The sequence below is a fragment of the Candoia aspera genome, chromosome 9 (genome assembly GCF_035149785.1).
Source record: "Candoia aspera isolate rCanAsp1 chromosome 9, rCanAsp1.hap2, whole genome shotgun sequence".
NCBI classification, from domain to species: domain Eukaryota; kingdom Metazoa; phylum Chordata; class Lepidosauria; order Squamata; family Boidae; genus Candoia; species Candoia aspera.
Window position 1 is genome coordinate 21706569 of NC_086161.1, and position 13817 is coordinate 21720385.

Below are 13817 nucleotides of genomic sequence, written 5' to 3' on the forward strand. Positions count from 1 at the left end.
CTCATCTGGTCAAGTTTCCTGTCTGGTCTACCTGGGAAGGCTGACATACAGCAGGGCAGGCCTGAAATGGAATAGTCAATGAACACTATCACACATGTGAACAGCTGACATTTTTACAGTGGCTCTTTCCTCCTGACTTTTGCCAGCCAATATGGAGGAAGAGTTCTGGCCAGGCAGCCCATCTTCACAGTGCTGAGAGATTAACTGCCACACCTGCTTAAACTGTCCTGGAGGATAATTAGGGTGGATCTGCTTTCCATCAGGGATGGTTTGCATTCTAGACAAGATATTGCATGGTTCAGACTTTTTGCAAGCTGATAAAGGAAAAGTGGAGAATTCTCCATCCCTGGACCAGAGTGGGGGCCCAACAATGCACCTTCTCAGTGGTTGCCTCTGCCCCTCGGAACACCTTCCCCTCTCAGATAAGGAATGTCCCCAACTCTTGGCCTCCAAGATGGTTCTGCAAACAGAGCCACTTTGGTGTCATGGTGAAGGTGCTGGGCTAGAAACCAGGCAACTGAGAGTTCTAGTCCCGCCTGAGGCATGAAAGACGGTTGGGTGACCTTGGGCCAGTCACTCTCTCACAGCCCAACTCACCTCACAGGGTTGTTGTTGTGGGGAAAATAGGAGGAAGGAGTATTAGGTATGTTTGCTGCCTTGAGTTGGCCAAAATACATAAAAAGGGGGATAAAAATCTCATAAATCATAATCTTCTTCTTCTTCCATGGAGCATTTGGTCACTGATGGTATTTAAACTGTCCAGCTAGTCAGTCGTGGCATTTGATTGCTGTCTTTTCTTTTAATGGATAATTACTAACCCTGTCAAACCCTGGTGAGGTGGGTACTCTGTAAATGAACAAATGAGAGCGCACAACCCTGGGATAAACAACAACAACAACATTGACCTGGCCCAATGCAGCTTCCTTTTCCCTGAAAAGCCTCTGTTACTATCAGTTTCTTCCTTCTCTCTTTTTAGAAGTGTCTCTTACTGCAGGGGAAACACTACGTGGCCTGGAAGGAAATCCAACTGCATTTTCCACAGGAACCAAACCCACTTAGTGCCAAAGGGTTAATCGCTTTTGATGTCAAGCACACCAATTCCTTCCTATTCTCTTCCTGCCCCTTTGCACTTTCTCTGCACTGCATCCCAACCCATAACAACTCTTCTACCAGGTCTCGGGATAATTACCCATTATCCCAGCGAGGCGGCAGGCCAGAGCGGATACAAAGCCCTTTGCTCCCTCAGCGAGGTGAGGAGACTGAACCGCTCCATGCCAAGAACAGGGCAGGAACCCACCCTGCCCAGGCTTTAAAATGCTGCCTGTCCATGTGCACACAAACTGGCTGTCTGTCTGGGGTCAGTGGTAGAACTGGCCAATAAAAACAAACAGCTGGGCTTGGAGCAAGAGGATGGATTCAACAGCCACTGAAGGAGAACAAGCAGGAATGGGTCATCCTGTCCTAACTTCTTGCAACTCCAGCCCTGCTTTTATGAGAGAGAGAGAGAAAAAAAGAACAACCTGCATGCCCACTTTTTTTTTTAAAACTAATGCTCTTTTCTAACAAGCTGTGTTCTTGCACAGAATGCAATTAAGGTGCAAATGCACAGGGCCGGGTACTCAAATTTGGGACATGCTTTTGAGTGACATGCTGAGAGCTACAGAGGTGCTTAAGTTTGTGAACACCCTTACAGTTATCCAAACCAGTTAAAGAGAACCCAATTAAACAAATGAGTCAAAAACATTACACTTGTTCATCTGTTTATTGAGGAAAATGATCCAAAGCTACATATTATCTGGTTTTAGGACTTCTGTGGAGAATAGATTGTGTTTTAGGTTGTATTAATGCGGAAATGTTGAAAATTCAAAAGAGTTCACAAACTTTTAAGCACTGTTGTTCATTCTGAAAAGGAGATGGAATCTGAAAAAAGATGCAGCCAAACTAGACCAGAAATACACTTAAGATTATGGTTTAGGGAAGGATTTAAGGGGCAAAATGGCTGCCTTAGATCAGTGTTTCTCAACCTGGGCAACTTTAAGATGTATGGACTTCAACTCCCAGAATTCTGCTGGCTGGGGAATTCTGAGAGTTGAAGTCCACACTTCTTAAAGTTTCCCAGGTTGAGAAACACTGATCTAAGGCAGCCATTTTGCCCCTTAAATCCTTCCCTAAACCATAATCTTAAGTGAATGTGTGGTCTAGTTTGGCTAGACTGGGGAATTCTGGTCTAGTCAATGAACACTATTACACATGTGGAGAGCCAGTTTGATCTTAATTCTCCTTTTAAATATGAGTGTTAGTTAATAGCTGTAGTATTATTTCCTTCAATTTTTTTTTCTTTGATTGTATAGTTTTAGTAAATAACATTATTACTTTACTATTGTTTATTTCTGATGTTATGTAAATATATTGAGAACTCTTCCATCGAAGTCAAATTCCTTGCATGTCCAATCATACTTGGCCAATAAAGTATATTCTATTCTATCTAGTGGCTAAGGTTCTGGGCTAGAAACCAGGAGTCTGTGAGTTCTAGTCCCGCCTCAGGCATGAAAGCCGGCTGGGTGACCTCGGGCCAGTCCCTCTCTCTCAGCCCAAGGGCCAATCAGGTGTGGTATGAGAGTTCTAGTCCCGCCTTAGGCACAAAAGCCAGCTGGGTGACCTTGGGCCAGTCACTTTCTCTCAGCCCACCTGGGTGCAATGGAGACTAGCTTCCTCGTGGTGCACCCCAGGCAACGTGATTTGTCACGGCTAAATAGTCTACACATCTGGCTGCTGGACCTCACAAGGATTTCCCAGCAAGAAAAAGCAGCATGAACACCGAACTGCTATGCCATACAATAATAAAAAAAAAAATCACACATGTGAACAGCTGACATTTTCACAGTGGCTCTTTCCTCCTGACTTTTGCCAGCCAACATGGACTGGCTGGGGAATTCTGGGAGTTGAAGTCCACACATATTAAGGTTGCCCAGGTTGAGAAACACAGCCTTAAGCTTTTGTAAAGCGTTCAAAACAGCCTCCAAGTGCCCAAGACACTGTACCTTGGTGAAAATTCAGCCTCCCTGTGGCATCATAACCTTATTGGCCAGGCCCGTCAACTTGGAGAGAGGACACAAAATGGAGGCCCCCCATGTCCAAATACACTGCTGTCCCATCTCAAGCCCTATTGTAAGCCTGATTGTATGGTCAAGCGACAAGCTATTCACCGCAGAAGAAAAATCAAGCTCACTACCCAGCTGCCTCGAATCAGAGGGATTGGGGCGTTCACAGCGGGTGGGCAAAAAAGTCAAGATGGAGGCCCCAAGGTTGCAAGTGGAACTCCACTTGTTTTTTTATGTGCCACGGGGGGTGGGGGTGTCTTCTGATGATGATGGAGAAATAGCATTCTCTGGGACTTCTTTTGTTAATGTGCTTGCACAAAGGAAGAGGCAGTACAGGAGGAGGGGAACTGGAAGCTGCACCCCCAGAGGTCTCTGAGTTCACCTCCCGTGTCTTTCTGTAGCCTCCTAAAAATGGAGGCATCTGTTCCTGTGAGGCAAGAGAAAGCAACTCCAGGGAGAACATTTGATGGGAAGAGTTATGGACAACACACTCTGCAAACAGACTTTTCTCCAATTGTCATTAAAGGTTCATTCCTTCCATCTTCCAGGAAGAACTGCAGCCACCCATTCCCTTGGGAGTAAGCTAACCTCTTCCAGCAAGGCATTTATTTTATTTATTCAAAATGTTTGTATAGCTGCCCATCTTAGAGCAAACACCAGGTGGCTTACAACCAAGAATACAACAATATATGCACAATACAAGCAAGAAACAAAACCACCAAAAATCAGAAGTCTGGCAACCCAGCCATATTTCCCTGATGCCACCCATATGGTCTCCTCCCATTCTAACCTCAACTTTTCTCACCTGGGAAAAGCCAGGTGTTAAGTGCTTTTCTGAAGGTTAAAGGTGTGTGTGTGTGTGTTGGATCTCAGGGGGGAGAGTGTTCCATGGGGCAGGGGCTTCAACAGAAAAGGCACGCTTCTGAGGACCCACCAGACGGCAATGTTTAAGGGAAGGGACCTGGAGCATGCCCAGCCTACCTGGCTCTGGTAGGCATCGCTTGGACATTATTCCAATTGTTCCCGGCCTACAGCACACAAAAGGGTGAAATGCACATCTACTGAGGCTCAAACTCACTGAAATCTGTAGAACTTACTCCATCAAATGGGGCTGTAAGACTCAGCTGTTGGTGGTCAGCCTTTTCGGTTTACATGTCATAGGTATGCAATCTGTAGCCCCGGACACTGTGGCCATAAATGTTGCACTGCTGCCACCTTCTCCTCTGTCGGAGATGTGCAGGCATGCACACCCGAGAACGAATCTGAGAGAACAGCCTTTTTGCCCATGAAACTCTCATCTTGTTTGGAATCTGGAGTCTGCTGAGACATGAGCTGATGGGAACCGTCACAGCACCATGCGTGTAAAAACAGTTGACGAGTCATCCTGTTAGTAACAATGACTTTACATCTTTCTATGGGGACCCACCCTCTTTTGTAGTGCAGACCCCCAACAGCCTCTTTAAAAGCTGGTGGAGACCCTACCCCAACCAAAACTGCACATTCTACATATGTGTATCCAGGCAGTCCTAGAGAGGAGAGGGGATTATTAGTAGTAGTATCTCTCTTTATTTTCTACCCCACCTTTATTATTTTTATAAATAACTCAAGGCGGCAAACATCCCTAATACTCCTTCCTCCTCCTGTTTTCCCCACAACAACAACCCTGTGAGGTGAGTTGGGCTGAGCTGAAAAAAGGAGAACCCCAAGTCTTGCACAAGGAAGATCGTTCAGTCCACCCATTCCCCACTGGCCCTTTCCGGGCAGCAGCCACAGTGTGTTCTTTCACCTACCTCTGGGCATCAGGCAATGGAGCTTCGTCTTCTTCACCAGCCTCCCCAGCACTGAGCCAGTTGGAGAACAGCAGCTTGGGCCCCAGGCTTCCTTCCAATTCTCTGTCCTCTTGTATCTGCTCTCTAAAGAGTGCAAAGCCACAAAGAGGGGAGCAGGGTGACACAGGGCTGAGCGCAAGGGAGGGGAAAGGAGCAGGGGTCAGTAACTGGGCAGCTGATCCAAACGGAAAGGCCTTTTTCCCAGAAAGGAATCAGAGTCTACTAAACACAGAACCACAGAGGTAATTTAGTCCAACCCCCAGATCAGTGCAGGATCTACTAAACGTGTCTGACAGATGACCATCCAGCCTTTGTAGGAAAACCCTTAGACCTCACCACTTCCTGAGGCAGCCTGTTCCATTGGCTGACAGCTTATGGAGTCAGGAAGATGCACTGAAGTAAAAGGGTTAGGGTTCAATGTCAGCAACTGGACTATTTCCCATTAAAAGTAATGGGAAACCTGCTTATCTCCTGAAACATTATGGTGGAGCCTTCCGTAATTGTTTGCTATGCTGTGAAACAGCGAGGAGAGTTGTTTTATTCATAACAGATGAGCCTGCGTGTATCTATTTACAAAAAACGTCCCCAGAATCTTTATCAGCCTGAAAGCCATCCATTACAAGAGAGGTCCAGCCCCAACATTCAACAGGTCATTTGAAGTTGCGGGGTCAGCCTGGTTGTCAGATTCCTCCGATCAAAAGGTTCTCAGAACCCCTTATCAGAGCATCCTCCATCACTTCCTTATCAACGGGGAAGACTCTCTGTCGCCGGTGTTGAGTTGGAGTGTGAATTGCATTATTATGGGTACAGATTTATGGTGGTTACATCAAGGCCGGCCAGTAGAGATACACCAGCAACACCACCTGGATGGGAAGGGGGGTGACATACTTTCGTGGGAAAGGAAGGCAGTCAAGGGAATGTAGTTTTAAATGTATGTTTTAGCAGGAATTCTCCATTCACAGCTTTACCTCTGTCCTAGTCATTTCGCTTCATTAAACAGTTAAAGGATTCTGGTCTCCTGACTGTCATTGTGTGAATGCTCGAATGATCTAGGGCTGACAATCGTGCTGGCTGAGTTCATCTTCTTCAGTAAGCCATGGTTTATTCAAGTCCGATTTAACCATGATCGGTTAAATAAGCCATACTGTTGACTTGATTCTTACAAATCACTGAGCTAGGGCCAAAACACATTGGTTGCATTTGCACAGCACGCTTCACTGGGTCAGGTGAAGACCCCTCTCTTAACAGCTGCAATTGCACAAGACGTTACACTGGGTTGGTGCCATTCTTGGTGGGTCGTTTTTTTTTCAATCATATGGCATAGCAGTGCGGTGTTCATGCTGCTTTTCCTTGCTGGGAAACCCTTGTGAGGTCCAGCAGCCAGATGTGTAGACTATTTAGCTGTGACAAGTCACGTTGCCCGGGGTGCACCACGAGGCGGCTAGTCTACATTGCACCGAGGTGGGCTGAGAGAGGGGGACCGGCCCAAGGTCACCCAGCTGGCTTTTGTGCCTAAGCGGGGCCAGAACTCACAGACGCCTGGTTTCTAGCCCAGAACCTTAACCACTAGACCAAACTGGCTCTCATTCTTGGTGGTTGTATTGTGTGGATCCTGCCAGGGTTGTGGTACTGTTCCTCTTATGGTACTGTGCCAACCCAGGTTCTGCATGCTGTGTTGAAGTCCTGCAAAGTGGGTAAGCGAAATCAGTGTCAGGATGACTGAGTTGAAGACCTTGTACTTCAAACCCTCTCAGGCCAAACTGGTCAGCTACTGTAAGGTAGAGACTTGGGCAGACCAGCTAATTCACAGAGCAGCCTTCTCTATATTGCCGCCTTCCCAACTTGGTGCCTTAAACACATGCTGAGGTCAAAATGGGTGCCTTAGAATTCTGTCCTGCTGAGAAATACTTTATTTACTAATGGACTTAAACACCACTGACTCATGCAGACTTGTGGCTCCTGACTCAAATCCACAATAAATCCACCACAGAAATAGTTAAAAGCAATCCACCAGAATGACTGAACCACAATTAAAACATCCCCAGTAATGACACAACTAAAATGCTTACCAATAGCAGTCAAAGGACAATGCATCCACAACACCCACGAATATCATATCATCATCAACAACAGTCCTAATTACAAACGTCCAAAGTGAAAACTTAATCCTGTTTAACAGGCACCTCAACTTACACCGTTCCGGTGTTTCTGTACCATCCCAAATAAGTGTATTGCTTTATAGCAAGGATAAAAAAAAGGGGTGGTAGACTCACACAGAGCAGAAATACAAATTAAGGTCCTTTCAGCTCAGAAGAGGTTTTGCTTGGAATGAAGAGGAAGGATGAAATGGAAGAGAGATGAGGAAGTCAGGAAGGATTTGATTTTCAACTGTTCTAGAACAGGGTGATCCCATCTTCTAATATTACACTGACTACCAGGAGGTCTCTGAGAGCTCAAGGGAAGGTGAATTGGATATGCCATTCTGACGGATCGCATCTTCTAATGGGAGAGTCCCAGGATGGCAGGTCCCTGCGGAGGACTTTGGGGTCCCTCTAGATCAGGTCGCACCCAGGCTTAGCTAAGCACCAGAGGGTTTTAGGATTTGAAGGAAAGTGAATTGTTACAGACAAGTACTGTCAAGTAGGGTAATCAACAGTAAGCATGGGATGATAGATTAAAAGAGCTAGAGTGACATGTGCAGGATAGCACAAAGCACTTGGGTGGGACACCCCTGGTTGGGTATTGTCGGCTCTTTGAGATAGGCCAGATCATGAGAGAGACACCACCGGGATTCCAGGAATACTGCTTTACTATAGTAGGGTATAATAATCAAATCTTGAAAACTTGTCCAAGTTTTTCTCCGTCCCCCCCCTTACACTAACAAAATCAAGGTGGTATTATTCTAAGTTTCTTTCTCACACTTGCTTCAACCTTTGGACCATGTAATAGCTTCTTCAAGTCCTTCCTGATGATTCTTTCTTACCAGTCATCTTCAAATTCTTTTACAGGTATCAACTATGGCAGTGTTTCTCCATCTTGGCCACTTTAAGATGGGTGGACTTTGAGCATGGCTGGCTGGGGAATTCTGGGAGTTGAAGTCCACCCATCTTAAAGTGACCAAGGTGGAGAAACACTGGACTATGGCCTTAAAAAAAAGGAAAGGAAAAAGATGTCCTTATGTTGAGCTTGACCTCCGATGACCCCATGGACCAACGATATATTTTTCTCAGCAGCAACACAGAAGGAATTTGCTACTGCCTTTTTCCAGCATGTGTTCTGGATTTCCCAGCCCATCCAAGTACTAACCCAACCCTGCTTTGCTTTTGGGAGAAATCAGTCAAGCTCAGCTAAAAGCAGCCACGTGCTGTAACCTTCTAGGAAAAGGTTCCATAAACCTACCCAACTGCTGTACCACAAACAGTGTAAGCTTTATGGCAGTGGTTTCCCAATATGGCAGCTGCTGGATGTGTGGAGTTCAACTCCCAGGATCCCCCAGCCAGCACAATAAAAGGTAAAGGTAAAGGTTTCCCTTGACGTAAAGTCCAGTCGAATCCGACTCTAGGGGGCGGTGCTCATCTCCGTTTCTAAGCCTTGGAGCCGGCGTTGTCATAGACACTTCCGGGTCATGTGGCCAGCATGACGACTCGGAATGCCGTTACCTTCCCGCCGAAGCGGTACCTATTGATCTACTCACATTTGCATGTTTTCGAACTGCTAGGTGAGCAGGAGCTGGGACTAGCAACGGGAGCTCACCCCACCGCGCGGTTTCGAACCGCCGACCTTCCGATCGACAGCTCAGCGGTTTAACCCGCAGCGCCACCGCGTCCCTAAGCCAGCACAATACTTGCTAAGAATTCTGGGAGTTAAATCCACACTTCTGGAAGATGCCTTGAGTGCTCAAGACCAGCCCAATGTCCACAGACATACATCTCCCCCCGCTGTGGGCTTTGAAAAATGACACCATACCTCTTCCATTTCCTCTTCCTGCTGCCTTGTGTCACCTCCCCCTCCAGGAAATAAGGGGCCTCTCCTTATTGATTGGTCCCCATTATTGGTTTGCCAAGGAGACGCCAGCCTTACCTTTTCTCCTCAAGAAGCTTGTCTAGATTGCTCAGGTAACTGCCAGGTCCCGGCAACAGGCACTAGATGCAAAGGCAAGAGGAAAGCACATCACTGGGAGGCTGGGATGGGCCAGGCCCGCAGCAATCTGGGACTCGGCAAGCCAGAGTTGGGTCCGCCCACTGGCATATTGTCAAGGCTGACGCAGAGCCCCCACACTGCCAGCCCTAGCAATCCCCCACACAGCATGCAAACCTTGCATGGTGGGAAGGGAACTATTTTCTACCTCTCCTGTTTCCTCACATATAGCAGCACCTTAAGTGGAATGCTGGCTCATTCAGAAGAGTAGGCAGCCTGCAGATGGCCACAGGAGCCTGCCCTGGAAATAAGCTTCTCAAGGACTCTTAACATATGAGGACCTTCCAGAGCAGCTCTGAAATCTACAATAGCTTGTCAACACAAGCTACATAAAATGCAGAATGAGGGACATCCTGATTGTACCGATTCCCTGAAGCGTGCTTCTTGCACGCTTCCTGGATGCTGTAGTGGCATACAGACACTTGCACACAAACCTCATGAGAAGCTGACTCTGATGTTGCGCGTCCATGATCTACAGTGGCATTTGGTTTGGGTCAGAAAAGCCCAAGGGGGCCAAAGCATGACCCTGATGAGTAAATTAGGGATTATGGTTCACTGAATAAACCAAGGCTGGTTAGTTCATATAACACCTTAAATTATAAATCAGAGATTGGCAACATGAGGTGTCAGGAATGCATGTGGCCGTCTAAGGCTCCCAGGGACTCCCGTCACAATTAGAAGTCAGCCACAAGACTCTCTGCCATTTGGAGAATGACAACACAGAACAGCTATATTGTAAGCCCATTAAGAGGCCAAGAGGCTACTGTGTGAGACATGGAGGATTTCAAACAGATTCTTTCTGACTTCCACCAAGATTTTAAACAGATTTCTTCTGACTTCTATCAAGCTTTTATGCAAGACATCCAGGACATTGTGGAAAATATGAGATCTAAAATGTGCCATCAGGTTGGGGATGTGGTGGATGAAATTGAGGAATTTAACAGTGATCGAAATGTTTAAGAGTGACATTGGGATTTTTATTGAGATGCTGGATGAAGATTGGATAGTGGACTTGGAAATTTATGGGAGAGAGAGATCTGCAAACCACAAGTGAAACTGACTTTCTGGTGGAATGCCATGAAAAGAACCTGGAATCTTTGAGGGGGGCAGTTGGACTGTTCAATTCTTTCAAGAAAAAAGCTCTGTGCACATTGTGGGGATATATAAATGCTCTGGTTTATTCTGAAGTGGGATAAGGGTTAAAGAATGTTTACCTGGATTGCTTTAAGGGTTTGACTGAAGTTATTTGCTTTTAAGGAATTGGATTTATTGCTTCGAACTGTCTTTGTTTTTCTGGGTTTATTAAGATTATTAAAATTGTTGTATTAGGATTAAAGAATGTTTATCTAGTTTGCTTTAAGGATTTGATTGATGTTATTTGCTTTTAAAGATTTGGATTTACTGTTTTGAATTGCTCTTGTTTTTGGCATTTATTAAGATTAAGATCTCCTGCCAACCTAGCAGTTCGAAAACATGCAAATGTGAGTAGATTAATAGGTACCGCTTCGGCGGGCAGGTAACGGCGTTCCGTTTAGTCATGCCGGCCACATGACCACGGAAGTGTCTACGGACAAACGCCGGCTTTTCGGCTTTGAAACGGAGATGAGCACCGCCCCCTAGAGTCGGACACGACTGGACTTAATGTCAAGGGAGACCTTTACCTTTACCTAAGATTAAGATTACTAAACTGCTGTATTATCAAGTATAATAGCAGACAACCTATGTGCTTTTTAATTTGATTATTATAGTAGACAGAAATGTACAGAATAGTGGAAGGAAGGGAATAATTAAATAGGTGTTATCTTTTGGAGGGCAGAAAGATGTTTAGGAGGTTTATATATTTTTTCTTCATTTTAATATAAGGGGGAAGAGTAACTGTACTGAGTGATTTTTATTATGTGCTAAAGTGGAATAATTTATAGAAATAATTTGGTATTTTGGTTTAATATAGAGTAAGAGATTGTTTAGGGAAATTTTAATATATCTTTGCTGTTCAAAGCTGGAAGCCACATCTTTCTGTAAATCTAAAAAAAATTCTGTGTTTTCGCACTTTTTTAGTTTTTCTTTGTAATTTTTTTTGTAGTTTTTATTCTCCTCTTGAAACTTAATAAAATTTATTAGCAAAGAAGAGCCCAAGAGGCGAGGAAAAATAAAACAAAGAATCCTGCCCCTCCCAAGTACAGGACATGACCCCACCCACCATGCTTTGCCACCCCTCCCAATGCCCCTCTTGCCCTCCTGAGAGTGTCTTAAGGGTGGCCCCTGTTGCTCACTCTTGCCATAAGCCATGTTTTACAAAGAATAAGGCTAGGTTTATGCAACATGCTACTCCAAAGCCAAACCAACCACAAGAAGGCTTAGTAAAATATGCGAATCGAGCCCAGGAAAGGTGAGTAAACCAAATGGAGGCTATGGCTACTGGTTATGGCATCTGAAGACCAAGTTCTGAAGAACACCAAGTTGAAGGAGGTTCAAACACCAGTTCATTGGGCTACCCACCGAGCTCAGCTCCACAGAGCTGGATCTGGAATTCCCCATCTGGAGGAGATCTCTGAGTGGCACAAGGCTGCTGTCATCCATATCTTCCTCCCTATCCGAGCCCAGGGTCAGTCCTCTGGGATCTCCTGAAGGCTCATCAGAGGAGGCTGAGATGCTGCTCCTGGAGGAAATCCCAGAGCACGGCAGCAATAGATGGGCAGGGAGTGACGAAGCTGAACCTTCTGTCCCAGAGTCCCCCTCTGCATCCAACTCACAGGCCAATCTCCCTGGACCCACTGGAAACTTATCCAGGGACACTGAGATGCTGCTTCGAAAGCACTCTTTGGATGGTGATCCTGGTGAAAAGACTGGAGAGGACAAAAGAGGGCATCCTTCCTGCTCTAAGACCCCCTGGTTGCTAACTTCTCTTTGATCCTCTAGGACAACTTCTTCCAGTTCCTCATCTGCCATTTGACAGACATCAAACGTAGGGCACTCTGAACTGTCCACATGCCTCTTTCCCAACTCCTTCAGTTGTGTGGCACCAGAGTCTTTGAGGAAAAACAAAGGGCTCCCAACTGGGGAGAAAGCTTTGACTCTCAAGTCCATCCTTGGAGACCCACCAGCCTCTTCAGTGATGTCTGGCATTTCCCCAGAACTTTGAGATTCAGACATCGGTCCAGGGGCAGGGCTGAGAGTCGGTGGCTCTTCATTGTACAGAAATGCAATCCGTGGTGGGGTCCAGTCTGGAGGGAACATATCCTCCCTCTCCTCTTCCAGTGGAGAACTGGGATTGCCCCATAAACTGGAGCTGCCACCTCTTCCAAGGGTCTCTGCTAGCGGAGCAGAGTCTCCCTGCTTTGATGTCTTTCTGGAGCTCCCGCACAGCTCTGTTTCCCATTGCTGGCCAGAAATTCCTGCAGAGGAGATGCATTTTGGGTGCAGCCGGTCTGCAGATGGCTGGCACTTCCGAAGCTTCTTCTGCATCCGTCGCAGGAAAGCCTGAGATTCTGGAGAAAAGGAAGGAGTTACTACCAGGAGGGCATACGCGTTACACTTCATGGAGACTAATCAAAGCTACAGGATGCAGCACTGAGGACTTAATCCAGGTTCTAAGTGGCGCAGCTTTCATTCTGATTCTTCTAAAAACGAACCCAAGGAATATTAGATGCGTTTGGCATGCGCATGTGTGAGAGAGAGAGAAAGGTACATTTCTTTGGAGTATAAGACTGAATGCCTTGTACGAGATCCCAAAAAATGGCCCCTCCCCAGGGTAAAAAATACAGGCAGTCCTCACTTAAAAACCACAATTGGGACTGGAATTTCAGTTGCTAAGCGATGCAGTCATTAAGTAAATCTGACTGGATTTTACGACCATTTTTGTGGGTGGCTGTTAAGTGAATCACACAGTCATTAAGCGAATCACATGGTCCCCCATTGATTTTGCTTGCCAGAAGCTGGCTGAGAAAGTCAAAAATCACATTACTGCTGGGGGGCCCCACTGTGATTGTTGTGTGAGGACCGGCTGTAAGTTGAGTTTTACAGCTATCATAAGTCTGAACCGTCACTAAATGAATGGTCATTAAGCAAGGACTACCTATAGATTATACCTGTGGCAACAAGGCCCTCCTCCGTTCCCTGCGATAAAACCAAGAAATCAGACCCGGCAAATTCCAGTGGAGGAAAAGCTGCCATGAACCCCCCTGCCTCCCCACTCCCAGACATACAGAAACCGCTTTCTGCTGAAAAGTGGCAGAAGAGAGGCTGGAGAGGAACCTTTTCTGAGTCTCCAAAACGCCATCATCTTCTCTCCCCCAAGATCTCCAGAGTTAACAAACATGGCTGCTCCCCTCTTCTTTGCTATCCTTTGCTCTTGAAGCTGCTCCCCAAAGATCTCCATGATGCTCTCCTCAAAACTCATGTTCCCCATGTAGCCCTTGGCATTGTTTCCAAGTCTCTCTACAATCCCCAGGCCTAAGGAACTGCTGCAGCTGCCTATTATTTCTCCAAATTATTCCTGCCTCAATATTCTTAACATCCTCTCTCTCCACTCAGTCGTAGAGCAATGCCACTGCAGAGTAAGAGGGTAAAGGATGCAGCCGGAGAGATCTGGTCCTTTTGTTCTTATTCCTTAGATAAATCTACGATCTCATTGAGGTGCTCCTCATGAATAAAGTTGCATATCCCATGGGATACTAAAAATATGGCAGTC

At 46.1% G+C, this 13817-nt stretch overlaps 1 protein-coding gene across 1 annotated transcript in view; it reads right to left on the reverse strand.

Moving 5' to 3' along the window:
• Window positions 1-13817, reverse strand: part of LOC134502859 (uncharacterized) — an 87015-nt gene that overhangs the window by 70628 nt on the left and 2570 nt on the right. Inside the window, exons 3-5 of the mRNA XM_063311379.1 lie at window positions 11627-12615; window positions 9011-9072; window positions 4892-5014 (exon numbers count right to left, since the gene is read on the reverse strand). Coding sequence (XP_063167449.1) covers window positions 4892-5014; window positions 9011-9072; window positions 11627-12615 — 1174 coding nt within the window. The remainder of the gene's footprint in view (window positions 1-4891; window positions 5015-9010; window positions 9073-11626; window positions 12616-13817) is intronic.